We start from the raw sequence: 20,699 nt of genomic DNA, 5'->3' as shown, positions 1-20,699 counted from the left end.
TAAGTAGTCCGGTAAAAATTAACGTGGTGACCTGACATGTAGAATAAGTATCCAGTTTTGCCAACCCTACCTGTAGGTGAGGTCTTTCCCTCCGTGAGTTCGCGTTTCGCTTTTAATTAGTTGCGAGTTGTTATTATTGTTACAGCGAATATACCCATAAAAATTACCAGGCACCTTATCACTGGCTTTACGCTCCTCTGTGCTGCGTGGAGAATTGGAATAATACCAGTTTACTTGAGCATCTCATTAGGAAAACAATGTGAGACATAATTTTTATCTTTTGTTGTTTGCATAATTCCAGGCTTTTTGCATTTTTTTGACAAACGTGGGAACATTAAATGAGGCCTAGTCTTATTCCTTTCTAGCGTTTTCTGACAAAGTAAGCGGTAACTTGGAACTATGTACTTTTTATATAACCGTAAAAAAGACACGTTTTTCAGTAGGGTAAGCTGGTTGACAGTGGGTTGGTGGTGCACAGTAATAAATTATCGCAAATTCGGAGAAAACGCAAAATATTTCTAATACTTTTTTCCGCATAAAAGGTGCCCCTTGGCAAAAACTGGCAACAAGTATTTACTAACCTAAGTAAATATTCAATAAAGTCAACACAAAAACAAGGAGTTCTGTTTAAGTGAATTTGCTTTAAGTGAAAGTTTAATGTGTTTATCCGAAATATGTAACTGTATGAATTCATTTATATTTATTTCTTTTTAACTAATTTAATAAGGTACTTCTACATGACATTGATTTATATTTTGACTCATTGTTTCCTCATCTGAAATTAGAAAATTTATAATATCAATAAAAAAAACTTATTTACTTAGTCTATTCATTGATCAAATATTTATTTTCAAGAAGATCGCAAGTCGTTTGAGCATCCAACGAGTCCAATAATTTAGCAGACGATTTCCATCTTTGATTTACTGCAGACCACCGAGTGATTTAAAGTACCCACCCCCTGTTGCACAGTCAGTATCAATTCCCATTTTTTATTAAAAGCGTTACTGGCACTAAATGGTTAGAAAAAGTTGAATAAATTATGTCTACAATAGTTTACAAATCAAATATGTATCACAGGTACACGCGTACCCGAGATACGGGCATTCGAAAATGGAGTGATCCAGTGTCAACCATCTTACCGTACCAAAATGAGTGTCAGTATTTTCTACACTTTTTTTATTAAAATTACCTATAATTAGAGGCTGGAAATACTGCCTACGCTCCCTCTCTCTCTCTCTCTCTCTGAGATACAGCCCCCTACGGGACGGGATTTTTTGTATATATTTTATATACTTAATGATTTAAAGTATATTTTGAATTAACCTAAGTAAGTAGGTACCCTTTGCTCTCAATTGTCGACATCTACCATTTCATCAGACACTTTCAGTCATCTTTCTGCCGAGAAGAGCAGAGAAACAACAATAACACATATATATACCTACCTTTCTCTCTTCCTTTTATCAGGAAGTCGACGTAAATATTTAATAAGCCATAAATAACCATTAATAGGTTGTCATCCTATTCCCAGGGCATAAAGGCATCCTAAATCCAAAGACAACTTGACCTAATCCTCATTGTGGAACTATTAATTAATCAAGAGTCCATTCTCGAGCGGCCACGTCCCGATGGACCAAGTTGCGCTTTTGTGGCCGTCCTAATGTTGTTTACATTGTCGTTAATTAAATGGGGACCAGAGGTGTAATTAGCTCCATTTTAGAGGATACCGAGATGACAAAGGAAGGCGTATGCCGGATATTATTTATGTAGGCCCACTTGAGGAACTTTACTTGTGATGGTTACGTCGGGAAATGGTTGGATGTGCCACGGTTCGTGTTTCGGACATCTTAGAATACACTCAGGTGCAAAGAAATCGGACCACTCCAGCTTTTTTATCTTTTTTTTTTTCAATTTTTGTAAGAACTGTAAACGTGACCGCTAAGGAACAAACAGCTTAATTGTTTTTGAGTTTCACGCCATCTGTACAAGATGCTTTAAACTGTTTTCAAACCTTGAGAACAGTGAGAACTACAATCGGGCAAATCAACGCCCTCTAATGGCATTAGACTGTACAAAAGTAATATCTTTAATTACGATAAACTTTAAAATGTTAATATAAACAAAGATAGATATAACTCCGTAATAGATGGATACAGTCTAAGGAAAAAACGTGCCTCGAAAATCAAGAAAATTTGATTCTCGATCAGAGGGCGCTACTTTGGCCTACTGTCGTATAGATGGCGTTGACGGTTTTGTTTGTTATTTAACAATTTAAACGCATATCAGAGAAAGAACATGGGTCAAAATCATAAAAATAATTAATGCAAATAAAAAAATCATTTATCCATATTTATAGGTAAATACATTTTATCGTATTTTTATAAATCTTCATTTTTAGTTTTAAGGTGTGTCGATAGATGGCAGTGAATTTACTGTGGTTACAAAATCTACTATGACAGTACCGCTCTATCTTATTATTATTTTCCTTACCTCTACCTTCGATGGAAGGTAGAGGTAAGGAAATGAATCTTCATGTATCAAAAAGTGACCGTAAAAAACAGTAAATAGGCGGCGCCACCATACACTGAAGTACCTAGACCATACACCTAGTATTTTATATAGATGTGCATCCGTGCGACCGTGAGGGACAGAACATACGCAATGCGACAAAATTTAAAACGCGTTTTAACATTTCTGACCACATACCAGAAACAACCTGCGCAATTTGGTCGGGTTATTTGCTGCCCCTCCCTCCCCCGTCTCATCTCTACATTATTATACCTCTATGGTTCATGTCATATAGTCTCCTATATATTACTACCTCTACATTCCATATATATTACAATACAATACGGTTGATCTGTGTAAGATGTCCCCTAATATTTATATATTTATTTATTTACTTTTAATGTTTAAATAAAATAAACATAATTTTCGTTGAAAAGTATTAAAGTTTATACATTATCATTAAGTTTTTGAACGGACTCTGTCGTTGATTTTCTTTTATTTGCTTGACATTGACATATATTTGACAGATAGTACAAAGGCAATTTTGAGATTTGTTTGTGTGTAATAAATATTGTAAATTATGGAGAATATACAAGTAATTACCCAAGATTTTGTGAACGTGCATATCACGAAATCTGACGCTGATACCGGAGCGCCAGTCGAGAGGCGTTTCAAAAAAGGAATAACCGTCTCCGAGTTTAAGGTTATAATGAGTCACATACCGTGTAGATTATTTTTAAATTACGTTAAATTTAAAAAAAAAAACAAGAAAAGGCTTATTTTTTTCCCTGGAAAACATATATGAGGTATAAAATACCTGATTTTAAAAAAACATCCCTAAAGCAGAATCGAATTATAACAGGCTGGCATAATCGGCAGAATTAAGTTTTTTATTTGGCTCCTATGCCGTCCTACTGCTTGACAAAAGCCTTCCTGATTGATTGAATAATCCCTCCATTTCATCAATAAGTATTATTATTAATTATTTTCCTTCCCAGTCAATTTAACAGTATTCTCTATAAACAAAGTTAAATACAAGAAAATTGTAATAGTAATTAATTTCAGCTTAACATTAACAGAGCCACTCTTTTTTTAGACAAAGCTAGAACTTGTTACTGGAGGCAATGCTACCACAATGAAACTGAAGTTGTTTGACAGTAAAAACAATTATGTTTGTGACATTGACAACGACAATGCCCTGATCGGGTCCTACCCAATTGACGATGGAATGAGAATTCATGTGGAGGACAAATTTGCATTGCTCAGTGATGTTAGTTCATCAGATAGTGCAGAAAGGTATATTATTATTTATTTTTTAGCTTGTTGTGTCCCACTCCTGGGCAAAGGCCTCCCCCTTGTACAGTCACCATCAGATATATCAGAGCGGCCGATTTGCTCAAAAATATCTGAACACGTGCTCTAGCGCCTTGACAATAGAGGCGTGTTCAGACATTTGTGAGCGCCTTGGCCGCTCCGATATATCTGAAGGCAACTGTACACAACTAAGACAAAGTTAGGCCAACCTTTTTGAAAGACTTCAAGGTTGTGCCGCCACCTCCTATGAGGTCTGCAGGGACACAGTGTTTGGTGTCCACTCTGTAGTGTGCTTGGCCAACAAGTTGATAGGCATGAGGCAGATGTATCCGGCTCATTTAAGCTCAAGTCGCTGTAAGGCAGGCTAGGCTGACAGCCGCTAGGCTGTCAGGGCAAAAAAGAATAAAATATTATAGGACATTCTAACACAGATATACTAAGTCCCACGGTAAGCCCAAGGAGGCTTGTGTTATGGGTACTTGGACAACAATATATATAATATATAAATACTTAAATACATAGAAAACACCTATGACTCAGAAACAAATATCTGTGCTCATCACACAAAAAAATGCCCTTACCGGGATTCGAACCCAGGACCATCGGCTTCACAGGCAGGGTCACTACCCACTAGACCAGACCGGTCATCAAAAAACATTGGTCGGTTGGTTTAAGAACAGCAGGGGAAAGGTACATTAGTATGTTTTATTTCATTTTTCAGACTTCTTATTTTAGGGCATGTTTTAATTTTCGGTCATTGTCCAAGTGACAAATTCAAGTGGCACAGTTTGTTACAAGATGTATCACATTCTACAAATAATAATAATACTTAGTAGATGGCCCATTATGGGAATGGCTTGTAACAACTATATACCACAAAAATGCATGTTTGGTCAATTTAAATAGAATAAAATCATGATGTTAAGAGTTATTTTTCCCCTGGACAACTAACCATAGTTTGTGTTGACACATTTTAATAATAAAGCCTATTTTTTTGTTATCATTTCAGATTTCGTTTGTCAGAAGAGGAGTATGAGAAGAAAGGAGACACAGTGCGCTCATTCCTGCAGCGTAACAGGCTTGGCAAGTACAATGAGGAGGAGATGGCTAAAATGAAAGAGCAGCAGGAGAAGGAACTGGAGGAGGAAGCAAGGTATGCTATCATTTGTTTACTGTTTCTGTATTATAATTTTTTTCATTCTGTCAATTCAATTCAAAATGTTTATTCTGTAAATAGGCTTAAGCTAGCTCTTTTACATGTCAACTTATAACTATATATACATAATTATTCTATTTTAACATAAATGCATCCTTATCTTCTACGAATTCCTTAACCGTATAATAAGCTTTTTGTAAAAGCTGTCGTTTTACAATTGACTTGAATTTATTCATTGACAATTTCGTTAAATTAGATGGTAACTTATTATAAAAGCGCACACTGTTCCCCATAAATGACATATTATTTACTCTATTTAAACGGAATTTCGGAATTGCCAATTTATTTTTATTTATCTGTCCTGTCAGCCAGGGGACAAAATTTGTAGTTGTATGAGGAACTGTTGTACCATGTGCCCGCCAAGATTCCCTTTGTGCATCCAGTCAAGATTTACGATTACGCGACGCGTGACGCGATTAAGGTGTGTCGCTTAAACATTTAATTTTAGTGCCATAACATTTTGGCAAACATGCATCACAGACGCAGCTTGGGAAGAATCAAAGAAGCTAATGATATTGGTAGTCTATCACGTGAGCAACTGAGCACAAGACACAATGTAGTGGAAATGACGAAAATGATGTTGTCTGTGACGGCTCTGTCTGGTGATATGTGTTTGAGGGTAAATAATAGAGCCAGCTGAAAAAAAATGTTGTTAGTGTCAAAAAGCCCTGCAATAGTAAATGCAAATTTATCTATCCTGACTAAAAGTGTCTAGAGAATATAAAATGGCACTATTTTGAATGTGGTATGGTATTTAATTTTTTTCTAGTCTGGCAGCTGCGGTGCTTGTAGGCGCGCGTTGCGAAGTGCGCGTGCCGTCGCAGGGCGTACGGCGGGCGACAGTGCGGTACAACGGGCCGCTAGAGGGCGCTAAAGGATTGTGGATCGGCGTGCAGTATGACGAGCCGAGAGGCAAGAACGACGGAGAGTAAGTACTTACAAAAAAATGGTTTATTGATAAGAAATAATTTTACAACCAAACACAATACCTGGTGGAACCCAAAGGGACTACTTGACGACTTGTGACTAAAGATAAAACTGGCAGTGTAAACCAGAAGATAAATATACTAGAGTTAGACATGTGTACCTCAATTTGGTATCTGGGGGGATTTTCAGAAAAAATGGTACCATATACTGTTTTTCGAGTATCTAACATCTTTTGGGTTATTTCGACTCGGAACAGAATCACGAGGACTTTTGATTGAAACAAAGTGTCCCTAGTTTTAGCCCATACAAAATGTATGTGAAAATCCTTCCTTCCCCCCCCCCCTCCCCCCCCCTTTAAATCGATAGTCCACGTGATTCTGAATAGAAATAACCCAAAAGTTGATGTTTTTTCGAAAAAAAGTTTTCGAATATTTATTACTAACACCAAATACTAGTACATGTAATGCTTACTTATGAAAGCGAAACTATTAAAGATCCATTTAGTTTAATAATGTATTATGATTCATGTATTTATTGTATCATTGCAGGGTGAACGGCAAGCGGTACTTCACTTGCCCTCCGAAATACGGCGGCTTCGTCAAGCCAACATACGTCACAGTCGGCGACTTTCCCGAAGAGGAATTTGATCTCGACGATGAGATATGATCGCGATCACTGAAAACGCTCATTCTTTTTATAAATTAACGTAAACCTCTGCATTCGTCAAATTTATCTTCGCGATGTACGGAAATTGCAAAATTGCATAGACACAGAAAGGAATTTGTTCTTAGTTTGTCCATGCAATATTACAGCTCGCTGTACAGTCAACAGCAAACGTTGCTAAGCATATGGAATTTTCAATAATTGCTCTCTTAACTTTGTGTGCGAAAACTGCTTAGCTATTTATGCTGCGAACTGTGCACTTATGTGATAGATTTGATGTTTTATTTAATGCTTGCATTTATTTTTCATACTTATAGCTTGCGGGCAAGTTAACTCACGACTCATAAGTTTGCAAGACGCAAATTGACTAATGGAGTGAGGTTTTTGTATTATTTAATAGTGTACTAAAATTATGATATTTTAAAATAATGAAACAATATTTTGCGCTCACCTTAAAAATATACAGTAAATTACTTGATTTCAAATAATTCTTATAATACGCATTACACTAAACGATTTTTCGCTCATAGGGTTTTCCGTCCGGATCTAACTTCTGTAGTATGGATGAATTTCCGTACAATTTGGATCCAAATTGAAAATATGTATATGAGAACTTGTGGGGGCACCTTCGTGCATTTTAAGAATATTTTTACTCTATCCAACCACATTAATTTGATAGAATCTTTTCTATCGTATTTATGAAGGAACGGACCATAGCACTTTGTTGAATTAGGTACTTATATCCATGTTACTATAAGAACAAATTAAATTATTTTCTATGAAAATATTTTAATTTGTGTTTTTTCAACACTGGAGGCTTTGGTAATTTTTTCCTTCGTATATGACATTTATTTCAGTATATCCATGTTATTTTTTAATTAAACAAAAAAAATGGCGTTTTGTAAAAAAAGTTGATTTTGTACGTATTTCTTTAGTCTCTAAAGAATTTTTGATTCATTGTTAACAATCATCTTAAAAATCCATTCCACGAGGTCGAGACATATCTTTTAAATTATACTCGCTTAACATTATGTAATTTGTAAATTCGCTTTGTAATGTTTAATTTATAAAGCACTATTTTTTAAAATAAATAAAATACTAAAACGATGTTTTTCTATTGATTCATTTACTTTCCATAAATGGTATTATAATGAGATTGATATTATACTTAACTTAGGCCATAATGAAAGATTCTTGAACTGCAGTACATAATTTTTATTATTGTCGCTTTTCTAAACTATTTTTCTGACATCACGTACAAATTACGTACTTTAGTCTTAGTCATAGGGACCCGTTTTTACTCTTTGGGTACGGAATCCTAATTATCACACTAAATACGTGCAAGATGGTAAAAATAAAAGAAAGTACTTAAAAAATCCGTAATTTATTAAAACTTCCTCCTCTTGAGAATCTCCGGACGCCAGTTAATAGGATGAGTCTCCTCCGAGGCCGTGTCATCCTCGCGGTATATCTTGATGCTCTTGTCGGCCTCGGCCGTGATGAGGCGCGCGCCGGAGCGGTCGTAGGTCATCGCGAAGATGCCCGCCTCGGAGTCCATGGAGCCGGGCTGGACTGCCGACTGAGGGGAAAGGAAAAATTTAATTTAAAGATCAAAATATACTACCTACCAAACTCATAGTGTAGCGTGGGCTGAGTCAATTGTGTGACACTGGCTCTCTGATTATTGATGGTAAGCTCAAAATGAAACGTAAAAAACAGTAGGTGTATGCCTTTATCCACGTGATAATATAACCGTCACATTTTAACATTGCGGGATTGAAAGTGACGGACACAATTTTATCACGATGTCACGTAGAAAATATATTTGAGCCGACCCTTCCCCCCCCCCTTCATCCGCCGTCCCCCCAAAAAGGGGGATTTGCACGGAAAAATCAGCTTTTTTTTTGACGTTGAATCGTGCCAAGCAGCATCGCCTGAGAAAAAAATGCATACTTTTTGCACTTACTTACCCCAGTATAACCATACCAAAAAGAGATAAACACACCTGCAACCGCTGGAAGTTGTAGCCGGTGCGCCAGTCCCAGCAGTACATGGTGCCGGTTTTCTCCGCCTCGTTCTACGTTCCGTCCTAGTTCTACATGTTCCCTAGTGCTGTAAACAGACCTGCAACCGCTGGAAGTTGTACCCCATGCGCTAGTCCCAGCAGTACATGGTGCCATTTTCTCCGCCTCGTTCTACGTTCCGTCCTAGTTCTACATGTTTCCTAGTGCTGTAAACAGACCTGCAACCGCTGGAAGTTGTACCCGGTGCGCCAGTCCCAGCAGTACATGGTGCCGTTGTCGCCGCCGCTGACGAGGACGCCTTCAGGGTTCACAGCCATGCAGTTCACGATGGCGTTGTGGCCGGATAAGTTCTGGATGAATTTTCCTGGAAATTATTGAATAAATAGTCTATCAGATATAAACGCTATAAAAAGTCGACTATTAGGGCCCTTATGCACTAGCGGTTAACCGCGGGGACGGCTAGCCGCGCGGCCAGCCGCTTTTCCAGTTTAATATGCAACCGCTTAAGATCGTACGCACTTGACCGCCACAAAATTTCAACCGCGGCGGTTGAAAGAAGAGCTGCGGCCTGCTTCGCGGCTGGCCGCCAACTTCTTTATACGCACTGGCGATTCAGTGTGCGGCGAGCCGCCGGTATTTTTTATAGTAAAGCAAAAAAAATAACATTTTTTTTTTTAAGTCGGACCCGACTGTCACCATAAAGTTGCACTATGTTTATTGCACAAGCTGCGACAGCTATGGTTGACTGTTGTTTTACGTTTACCAAAGTTTGTAATGTAAATCTTTTTTTTTTCTTTCATTGTTTTAGGTAATACAAATATATAACACAACTAACACAAGCTACCTCGACGGCGTCTATTTTGTTAATGGACCAAAGACGCCGAGCGGTCCAGCCGCTTTACGTTATTTCATCGCGGTTGGCCGCCATAGCGGCCAGCCGCTGTAACAACCGCGTCAGGCGGCTGGCCGCTCAAACGAACAGCCTTAGCGCCGCGGCCAACCGCTAGTGCGTAAGGGGCCTAAACTTTGCCCTTATTAACACAGGTAACAGTTACTAAAATAAACGTCTCAGTACATTTTCTTTCAGAGAAAAGCTCTAATAGTTTTTGATCTTCCCACACTGCTGCAATTGAATATAAGATGATGTAAGTATAATTGTTTAAAAGGTTTTAGACTAAGCTTAAGTTGACTTGTTTACCTTCTGGACACTTCCACTGTTTAATATTGTCTGGCGAAGCCGAAGCGAAGGTGTATAGCGTAGGGTGGATCACGATGGACCGCACAGATTTCTTGTGGTTGGTAAGTGTGCACAGAGATTTGCCTGCAGCCAAGTCCCAGAGCCGGATCGTGGAGTCGTGCGAGCCTGTGATGATCTGAAACACAAATTATATCATCACTGTGTAGCCACCGAAAATGGTAACTAGTTTTTCGAATTTATAACAAATAACACAATATTAAAAATTATTATTAATACCATTTCAAAATAAAAAGGCAGAATGAATTTTGATCCCTTTATTTTGTAATGGTTTTCAGCCAGTTGATATCATTGAGTAACTTAAAATATACTGTTATATTCCTAATATCAATGATAGATATAACTCCGTAATAGATGGATACAGTCTAAGGAAAAAACGTGCCTCGAAAATCAAGAAAATTTGACTCTCTATCAGATGGCGCTAGTACCTTTGGCCTACTCTCGTATAGAGGGCGTTGACGGTTTCGTTTGTTATTTAACAATTTTAACGCATATCAGTGAAAGAACATGGGTCAAAATCATAAAAATAATTAATGCAAATAAAAAAAAACATTTGCCATCTTTAAATACATTTTATCGTACTTTTATAAATTTTTATTTTTAGTTTTAAAGTGTGTCGATAGATGGCAGTGAATTTACTGTGGTTACAAAATTTACTATGACAGTACCCAAGAATCTTATATACAAACTGGATGTTGCGTGCCGAACTATGAGTTGAAGCCAGGTTCATTCACCTTTGCTCCTATGATATATTTCTTTTCGACACTATGATGTATTGCTAGGTTATTTATTAAAAAAAACCTTATTTTGTATAGAAATACGAATTATCCGGCATCAACTAATTAATTTACTTTATTTACTACTCTATTTACTTTAAGCTAATTTCCACAGAAATTTATATTTTTCTTATAAAACTTTCTTGTATACAAAATCGACTTTCAGAATTAGACCGCTAAGTCGCAGTCGGGTAACAATTTTTTTGTGCAGTTTACTTTTTTAATTTAACAGACATATCGAGCTTGAAAATGATGTGCAGAATATTCGTGTACATTGCCTATTTACCAAATGGCAAGCGTAAAAAATCCATAAATCGTTTTCCAGTACAAAATCGTTTTATTTTGTATGAACTACTACATAAGGGTTTCTTAAATCGTTGCATAGAGTAAACTCTAAATTTAAAATGATGTCGTTGGCAACAATTTGAGGCTCAATGGCTTAATATAGGTATATTTACCTAAATTAAATATCAATCCAACATGTAAGAGAGTCATTTGCCTGCGATCGAACAGTGATGATGAAAAATATTTTTTGTATACAATTGTATGGTGAAAATTGCGGGTGTCTAAATACTTTTCTTTCCTGTATATTCGAATATAAAGTATGATACAAAATAGTTCAATGTCACTAACCTGTGGTTCACCTGCCTGGCACTGGAGTGACGCAATGGTGTCTGTGTGTCCTGTGAGGGTGTGCACATTGGCCTGTCAACACAGAAATAGGATTCAATTAAAATTTATAATTGATAAAATTTCAAATTTTAGAATACTACTTTTTTCTAGCAACGAATGATGTTGGCATATGCGTAACATTTTTGAATACGTCAAATAACGGGCAATTAGTTGAAAACAATTCGAACGCTAAAAACAATTACCGAATTACGTAGGTCCATAAGTTGTTATGGTATGTTGTCCTCAGCCATTTCAATCCCTCAACTCCCACCAAGGCGACATCGGGTCAGCAGAAAAAAACACCTTCCTCTCTTCCACCGACCTCACATTACCAGGTGTAGCTTACTCCGCGATTTCGTCGCGTCGCTACAAGTACAAGCGGCCCACACCAATTTTGGTGTCTAGTTATAGTAGTTGCCGCGCACCGCTACGGAACGGACGCCTGTTCGCGCTTGCGCCACCTAGCGGTCATATCTGTCGTAATAGACGCGTTTTGTTAGAGAGTGAATCTTCTGTACCTAGTGTGACATTACCTGCAAATGTGGTTTTCCATCACCGATGCGACAATGGGTCAAGGTAGATGCAGGGCGGGTCTTTAAATTTTAGAGCGAAAGTAAAAAGTAAAATGACCTTAGTGCGCATGTCCCACACTCTGGCGGTGGCGTCGCGTCCCGCAGTCACCAGCACGTCGATGCTGGGGTGCAGGGCGAGTGTGTACACCGCCGACAGGTGCCCGTGGTAATGCCGGATCACCTGCAATCATCATAATTATTACTATAGTATGAATCTTCACAAATTATTTTTACGCCTAAGAGCCTAATCTGTTAAACAAAAGCATTGTTTCTTTTATGTGAGCGGTCGGCCATTGTGTCTGAACGCATGCCACACGCTCAGACAAAATGGCACGCGCTCAGACACTATGGCCGACCGCTCGCAAAAAGGAAAAATGGCTTTTGTTTACCTGGTTAGGGTCTTAGGCGTCTAGGATTCATACTATAGTAATGCAGTTAAGACTAGTCTCTGGTACAGTCGCCATCAGATATATCGGAGCGGCTAAGGCGCACTCAAATATCTGAACACGCCTCTATTGTCAAGGTGTTAGAGTGCGTGTTCAGATATTTACGAACAACTTGACCACTCCGATATATCTGATCGCGACTGTACTGTACATAAAGGAGCTTCCGAATTTGGAGAATGGAGCGCTTTGCGGGAATTCGCAGCGCAATCGCCAAATTTTGAATTAATCGACTCTTGATGGACTTTGGAGGACTAGATTGTAAATAAATTGAATAAAGCTGAACAAAAAACAGTTATTGAACTGATCGCAGCGAATTACTAGTATCATACTGCTTTATGAAGCCAAGTTATTCAGTGAAGATTCAGGACGGATCCAAAGATCTCGACGAAATTTTCGTTAACGGTGTAATTAGGTCTAATTACCAGCAAAACATGGAGAACACATGTGTATATAAATATTTAATTACCTTATTATATTCTAAGTCCCAACATTTAACTTGTCTGTCTTCACCACAGCTGAACAAGTATGGATGTCTTGATGACACTTCTAAACCTGAAATTATTTTTATTGACATATATAACTGTCCTGTAACTATTACATACTTATTATTAAATTTTGTTTAAATAATTTCATATACAACGCCGATTGATATACTATTTAAATTTCGTTTATTTCAGTTTCGTAAAATATTCTGTTGAAATTGCGGTCGATTGAATTTAATAAAAGTTCGACAGCGCCATTTATTTATATGTGAATGCAGTTGATGACGTTGAAATAAATTTTGATAACTTAACTATGAGGTTTCTTACCTCTAACTGTACTGACGTGTCCCGTGAGCGACACCTTAAGTTTACCACTGGCCAGATCCCAAATCTTGATAACACGATCTGCGGCTCCTGAAACACGAAATAGAATTTGCGAATTATAAAATTCTTATTTAATAAACCAACCCTGTGACTGTGACGGACGGACGAACGGACAGAGAGGCACGAGTGAACCTATAAGTGGGTTCCCGTCTTTCACCTATTTCATTCTATTCATCATCTTGTAATCATTTTAATGATCACTTTGGTCTAGTTGGAAGCTCCTGCTTACATATCTTGGGGTCCTTGGCTCAAATCCCAGCAATGGCATGTGTGCAGAGCACGAGTGTAGGAATTCCTGAATTATGGATGATTCTACTTTCATAATAATTTATTCTGAATACAAGATGAATGGAATAATTTAAGATGTAAAGCAGACATCATAGGACCAACAGAATAACCAAAAGTAAATTTACCTGTAGCAAACCACTCGTTCCCTGGCTCAACAGTAACACACCGCACCCAGCCAAGATGGCCCGATATAACTCTGAACAGTTTCCACGGAGCGTGCCACTTGGGTTTGGGCATGGTAGGTGGTTTCCGGGGCGCGAGAGCAGTGGATGTGGGCGCGGGGGATGGTGCGGGTCCTGTGAACGGGAGCATGGCGCCATCGGACCCTAGAGCTGCTGATTCTGCCATTTCTGTTAGAACCAATAACATACATGGTTAGGTGATAAGACTGGATACTTTTTAATGATCAAGAATTGCCAAGTCAATATTCTACAGTTTGTAACTATATAAAATAAAAAATAAATAGAAAATAGCTTTTATTTCTACTATTACATTTAATCATAATAATAATCATTTAATTTAATAATCATTTAATCATGAAATAAAACTATGAAAACGGATTATATCGCGTATATTGAATTTATAATACATTCCGACGTTTCGAACTCTTTACAGCGTTCGTGGTCAACGGGTGACGCGATATAATCCGGTTTCATAGTTTTATTTCATGAGTAACTACCGCGGTAACCGAAGACAATATTAATAATTTAATCAGTTTAACAGTTTATTTAGGTAATAGTAGTCGCCTCCGTGGCGTAGGCCTCCCCCAAGCTCTTCCACAGTGCTCTGTCACGAGCCTTACGCATCCAATCGACACCCGTTATTTCAGTGAAGACATCCCTCCATCTCTTCCTCGGGTGTCCTTGACCTCTGTATCCTTCGGACGGGTACCATTCCACCAAACGCTTCGTCCACCTGTTCTCCATACGGCATATGTGGCCTGCCCATTGCCATTTTAATTTCCTCATCTTGATTTTTACATCTACAACTTTTGTTGTTTTTCTTATTTTGTGGTTGTTTACCCTGTCTGCTATCTTTATCCCGAGCATACTCCTTTCCATCTTGCGGTGGCAAAGAGTTGGCGTTTCTTCCTTAAAGACCATGTCTGACAACCATATGTTAAGCATAGAAGTACCTAGGTATAGTCATGTCGTGTAGTTTTTCCTTTATATTAATATGGACAGAGCCGTTTTTCATGATCTCCTTTAATCCCCAGTACTTTTTCCACGATGTAGATATTCTTCTTTGGATTTCCTTTTCTGTGTTTTCTTCAAACGACACTGTTTGGCCAAGATATATATACTCTTGCACGTATTCTATTTTTTCGTCCTCTACAGCAATATCCACGAGTTCGCCGTTGGCCAGGATCTTTGTTTTTGATTTGTTCATTGACAGCCCTACTCTCTTGCTCGCCATTGCTGCACTGTCCGCAAAAACGACTATGTCGTCCGCGAAATGTAGGTGGCTCAGTATTTCTCCGTCAATTTTTATGCCTTTCGCTTTCCACTCTACACATCTGAAAACAGATTCCAACACCGCTGAAAATATTTTTGGGCTAAGCGGGTCCCCCTGTTTACTCCTTTTTGTATTGGGAATGCTGGACCTTCACGTTCTAGACGCACTTTCGCATAACATTTTATATATAAATAATAAATAAATAAAAATCGTTTATTTCAGATCTGCATTGATCCATAACGGTGTTAGTATAAAAAAAAACCTAAAAACTATGTTAAGTACTAAATTAATTAATAATAGTACAACTAAAAAATATTTACCTCTAAGTAAAAACTAAAAGCTAGGTATTTGGTTAGACGTGGCCACTCGGAGACCAGGAGCGCAGGTTGCCATGCTTTATTTCGCTCTCCCAATGGCCACCTCCACCCAAAACTTCGTAACAGGGCAGTCGAGGCGCTCGGCCAACACCCTGAGAAGACTGTTGCCGCTGCCGCGCACCCGTCTCAGCATGGAGGCGATTCTTTTCCGCCTAATATACTACTATATATATATTGGATATAATGTTTATATATTTTTTATTTACACCTTGTTGCGCCAATGATGACCATATTGCTTCAAAGTGCAGCGAGTCGAAGGCCTTCGTGTAGTTTATAAAGCACATATATAAGTACATTATTCTAAATTCTTTTGCCTTTTCTATGAGTTGGGTAATAGCTTGTATATGGTCTGCAGTTGAAAACTTTTTGCGGAATCCTGCTTGTTCGCGTGGTTGGCATTCGTCTAACGTATTTGTTATCGAGATTTTATTATACAATTTTATTATAATTTTATTATTCACCCCACTCGAACACGAAACTTAAATCTAGTTATGCAAAAAATTTAACGAAAGTAAATAGTTGAAATCTACACAAATCAATGGTGTCTTATTGTTACTAGCCGTTATTTCAGTGGCTTCGGTGTTTCAATCCTCTTCCTCTTTAATCTTTTTATTTATTTATGATAATTTTGAACAACGAAAATTTTATTATAAGAGCGTAAATTCACCCCACTCGAACACGAAACTTAAATCTAGTTAGGCAAAAATTTTTACGAAAGTAAATAGTTGAAATCTACACAAATCAATGGTGTCTTATTGTTACTAGCCGTTATTTCAGTGGCTTCGGTGTTTCAATCCTCTTCAATCTTTTTATTTATTTATGATAATTTTGAACAACGAAAATTTTATTATAAGAGCGTAAATTCACCCCACTCGAACACGAAACTTAAATCTAGTTAGGCAAAAAATTTAACGAAAGTAAATAGTTGAAATCTACACAAATCAATGGTGTCTTATTGTTACTAGCCGTTATTTCAGTGGCTTCGGTGTTTCAATCCTCTTCCTCTTCAATCTTTTTATTTATTTATGATAATTTTGAACAACGAAAATTTTATTATAAGAGCGTAAATTCACCCCACTCGAACACGAAACTTAAATCTAGTTATGCAAAAAATTTAACGAAAGTAAATAGTTGAAATCTACACAAATCAATGGAGTCTTATTGTTACTAGCCGTTATTTCAGTGGCTTCGGTGTTTCAATCTTGTTTCAATTTCTTCTTAGGCGTCGGCACGTCAGATATGTCCCGGCTGGGCAGTTCTTTACTCGACCCTTCCAAACTGTGAGTATAGTCACCCTCTCTCCTCGATCTATTCCTCTTCACTCCCTTCTCAGGCCTCGGCACGTTGACAGGGAGATGAGAGCCACTCGGGGGTAGCTTCTCAGATATGTCCCGGCTAGGCAGTTCCACTTTCTTGACCTTTCCAAACTGTGAGTCTGCTGCTTGCGTCTCTTCTCTTCCCTCTCAGACAATCTAAAATGTGGCAGGTGGCCTTCCTAGAGGGCTCCATTTCGGCGCAATCCGCGCAACAGTACTCCGCTACTGGCACTATGAGGCCGAAGCATGCCACGTGCTGCTGGTAGTGGCAGTAACGGCACGTGATTAGTGCCTGTTCTCGGGGATCTTCCTCGCCGCAGGGGCATCGAATCATTGGCTCGAATGACGTCTCCGAATAAAGATGTACAAAAGAGTGGTACATCTTTACCATCTCGTGTCACTTGTGGTGTATTTGATGGCTCAATGACGTCAGCCTCAGCAGCCATCAACCCGCGCACGAAAGCCCTAGCCACGAGTTTGTGGTAGGGCGTCTCCACGCCGCTCAGGGACGAACGCAGCATGTCCGACACCGGGTCTGGTCCAGTGCTTGCCTTGAAACCGGGTGGGTGGTAGTCCTCGGGAGCATCTTTGGTGTAATAGATGCGTAGGGTAATTTCGTAGTTAATTGGAGCTAGCTATGGTTCGTGTTCATGAAGAACCGGTGCAGGGACCTTAGGAACATCTCGGTTCCATCCTTCAGTAACTCCAAAGAGCACCGCATTGACTTATCGTTGCTCCCGTTCTTAGCGTTGATTATCAGCGACACGCCTTCAGAGTTGTATTCGTATTCGAAGATGTAGTATTCCAGGAGATTCTCGGGGCTGGAGTTGGTGTTGTAGAAGCAGAGAGCTAATTGGTGGACATATTTCTTATCGAACACTTCGAACGCGTTTTTCAACGAAGAGCTCACAAACTGAGCGATAGAATCATTACATCTCTTCCTTAACAACCTCAAGTTAAATCCCGCGAATGGCACGCTATTGCAACACCCTTCGGGAAACGCGTTTCTCAAATATGTTATAGTACTAATGGCCATGACGGTCAATCGTTTGATAAAAGTCAACGAACTTTTGTAGTTATTGTTGTCCGGTTTTGGGAATTTCAACCAATCCATTGCTGATACAAACTGACACCATAAACTTGGGTTCTATTTGCGAACATGATTAAGTTTTTTTTTTTATACTACGTCGGTGGCATACAAGCATACGGCCCGCCTGATGTTAAGCAGTCTCCATAGCCTATGTACGCCTGCAAATCCAGAAGAGTTACATGCGCGTTGCCGACCCTAACACTCCTCTCCCTCAAGCTCTGGCAACCTTACTCACCGGCAGGAACACAACACTATTAGTTTTTTTTATTGCAATCCGAAAACAATAAACTAACTAAATAAATGCTTCGTTAAGTATCTGTCTTTACCTATGTCGAAAAATGGCAGCAGTTTGTAACTATACATGTTTAATGGTCAATTTAATCATCATGATCTTGCCACAATGTATAGGCAATGTGATATTATTGCAGTAGAATATGATAAAATTAAATAGTATTTACAATCTATACTCGGAACCAGTAGTGAAATTCTAAAAGCATTATGTTATTTCGTTTATTAAAAACCGTATGGAACGAACTACAAAATTACATTCTGTAACCGGTAAGAAGAGGGAACAAAATTTTATGTTTCATGGGGAACAATATAATACCAGTTACTCTCGGCTTTCGGAGACTCTTGGTTAAACTCGTCATACATGAAAGAGATAGCAATAATTTACTCATTCTATCTTGATTCAATATTTTTAAATTCGTTCCACAAAAACAAGAGACGAAGGAAACAAACGAATTGGTATAAAGTGGTATCTCATTAGAATAGTTTTTTTAACAGATAACCGCAAACGGAAATGAAATCCTTTTCGTTCCTGGCTTGAAAAATACAACAGTTTCCGAGCCCTGTTCCATTATTAAGAGTGTCATTGTCATTATACTACCCATGCTGTTCCCAAATGCTGCTCTGTAATGTTGTCGTACCTGTATCATGTGGTGTCTCCGGCCGGCTCATTACCTCCTGCTTCTTGACAGCTTGAGCCTTCTGCACTGCCGCCATTACTTGTCCATAGCTGTCTCTGGCCTTCACAGACTTTAGGACTTCCTCACTGCAACATTTAAGACAGTTAACATTGTCAATAAAACAATATTATACCAAATTAGACTAATGGAAATGTGAATGTTGTCATATTTTGATTGTATTGTTTTTAACAATTCAACTAATGATGATAAGGTTCTCTATTCATCAAGAATATCAATTCAAGCAACTTTACTAATGCAAGGAAAGAACCCGTAGCATAGTCAACAGTATAAATTATAAGTTCACACCTGATTAATTAATAACATTAAATGTATACTATAGTTAGAAAAATTACAACTTGTAACTACTACTTAAAACTTGAGAATATACAGTTAAAGGAACACGTTCGCATGTTTTTTTTACTACAACTTTCTCGTAGTATTATCGAAGTTTGCGCTCAAACTTGAGGGTAAACATATTCCAAAATATAATAACCTAGAATGGTTTCATCGTCAAAAATCTTTGATGGGCGAACTAATATAGGACTTTCTAAGTACAAATATGGGTTTTATACTCACGCTTTCTCATCGATCGGCGGCAGCATCCCCTGGTTAGCCAGGAACATGTCGTGAGACCTCTTTAACGATCTGAACACCAAAGTGTGAACCGAGTGCTTTATCACGTCGTCAGCCATTTTGTTACGTTATAAATTTTATACTAATTAAACTGTTGTTTCAATATTTACTTATTGAGCTACAGATTCCTAATATTAATTTATTATAAAAATAATAATAAAATTCGTGCCCTAATAGGCATACGGCGTCGCGGTCGCGTCAATTTTGATCTGTCAGGGTGACATTGAGTATTGACAGCTAAACATGACAGCAACTTTTCGTTCAGGAATGTATTTGTTTGTGGTTGGGGTTCCGTGGAGCTGGCCTTGGAACCAACTTGGAACCCTACACTCTGGCAAGCCAACTTCGTCAGTAGAAAGGCGCGAAATTCAAAATTTGTAAGAGAGAACGATCCTTCATGCCTACAGTTTTCAAAGAAAGAGTATTTTATAACATATATCGGTATAATTTTTTTTTTTTTTTCTCTTTATTTAAGAGCTTGTCACCGAGGTGAACATGTCGCTCCATAGAAAACAGCAATACAATGTTCTTACAATTAACTTAATCTATTAACAAGAGCTTTTCGTACAAGCTGCAGTAGCGCCATGGCGGAGTCTGACAGAGGAGCAGCCAGAACGCTATTGCAGCCCCCGACATCAAACATAGTATTATGGCTTGAAAATGCCCAGTTGTATCCGAGCAGCTTCATTCCGGACACATTCCATTATAACATGGTACACGTCTTCTACTACATCACATTCATCACAATTAGGAGAAGGAACTTTCTTCATTAAATAACCGAATTGGTTCAATGGGATATGTCCAGAACGTAGTCTCATCATCAATACAATGTCACGTCTATTAAGAAAACAATCAATCCACGGTGTCATTAGAGGATGAGGTTGGATCGTCTTGTACCAAATACCCTTTTCTGTTGATCTCTTATCAAAGTATTCTTTCCATAAAGTATAGGTTCTCTGTTTGGCTAAAATGATACAATCCGTATAAAAAGGTAAGATATTACATTCTACTCCACCATGACAAGCCAGCCTGGCTATGGAATCGACTACTTCATTACCGGCTATACCTACATGAGATGGAATCCATTGCAGAATTATGGTCTTATCTATCGGTATAATTTTGGTCAAGGACCTATTTTTCAAGCTGGCTCTTTCGTCTGCGGCATTTTGTTGAGGCACGATAATATGTCACACTCTTAAGGGGCCCACTGACTATCAGTCCGCCGGACGAGATCGATCTGTCAGTTGTTCGGAACTGTCAAATTTTTGTTCTAACTGACAAGCCGATATCTTCCGGCGGACTGATAGTCAGTGGGCTCCTTTAGGCCCCATTCGCT

The 20,699-nt window shown here is 38.4% G+C and overlaps 2 protein-coding genes across 2 annotated transcripts; one reads left to right on the top strand and one right to left on the bottom strand.

Annotated features, from left to right (window-relative positions):
• Positions 1-3,023: 3,023 nt before the first annotated feature.
• Positions 3,024-7,729, top strand: LOC134744884 (tubulin-folding cofactor B-like). Its single transcript, XM_063678829.1, has 5 exons — positions 3,024-3,208; positions 3,602-3,801; positions 4,829-4,972; positions 5,805-5,963; positions 6,511-7,729. The coding sequence occupies exons 1-5, from the start codon at positions 3,086-3,088 to the stop codon at positions 6,626-6,628; spliced, it is 744 nt and encodes a 247-aa protein (XP_063534899.1). The 5' UTR covers positions 3,024-3,085; the 3' UTR covers positions 6,629-7,729.
• A 264-nt stretch (positions 7,730-7,993) lies between these two features.
• On the bottom strand, positions 7,994-19,563 carry LOC134744883 (pleiotropic regulator 1). Its single transcript, XM_063678828.1, has 10 exons — positions 19,307-19,563; positions 18,692-18,816; positions 13,650-13,874; positions 13,180-13,266; positions 12,837-12,922; positions 11,983-12,105; positions 11,314-11,385; positions 9,848-10,022; positions 8,868-9,013; positions 7,994-8,204 (listed from the first exon to the last, which is right to left on the bottom strand). The coding sequence occupies exons 1-10, from the start codon at positions 19,420-19,422 to the stop codon at positions 8,013-8,015; spliced, it is 1,347 nt and encodes a 448-aa protein (XP_063534898.1). The 5' UTR covers positions 19,423-19,563; the 3' UTR covers positions 7,994-8,012.
• Between the last annotated feature and the right edge of the window lie 1,136 nt (positions 19,564-20,699).

The sequence above is a fragment of the Cydia strobilella genome, chromosome 10 (genome assembly GCF_947568885.1).
Source record: "Cydia strobilella chromosome 10, ilCydStro3.1, whole genome shotgun sequence".
Lineage (NCBI taxonomy): Eukaryota > Metazoa > Arthropoda > Insecta > Lepidoptera > Tortricidae > Cydia > Cydia strobilella.
The sequence above is the reverse complement of the archived record's forward strand: the minus strand, read 5'-3'. Positions and strand labels throughout refer to the sequence as shown.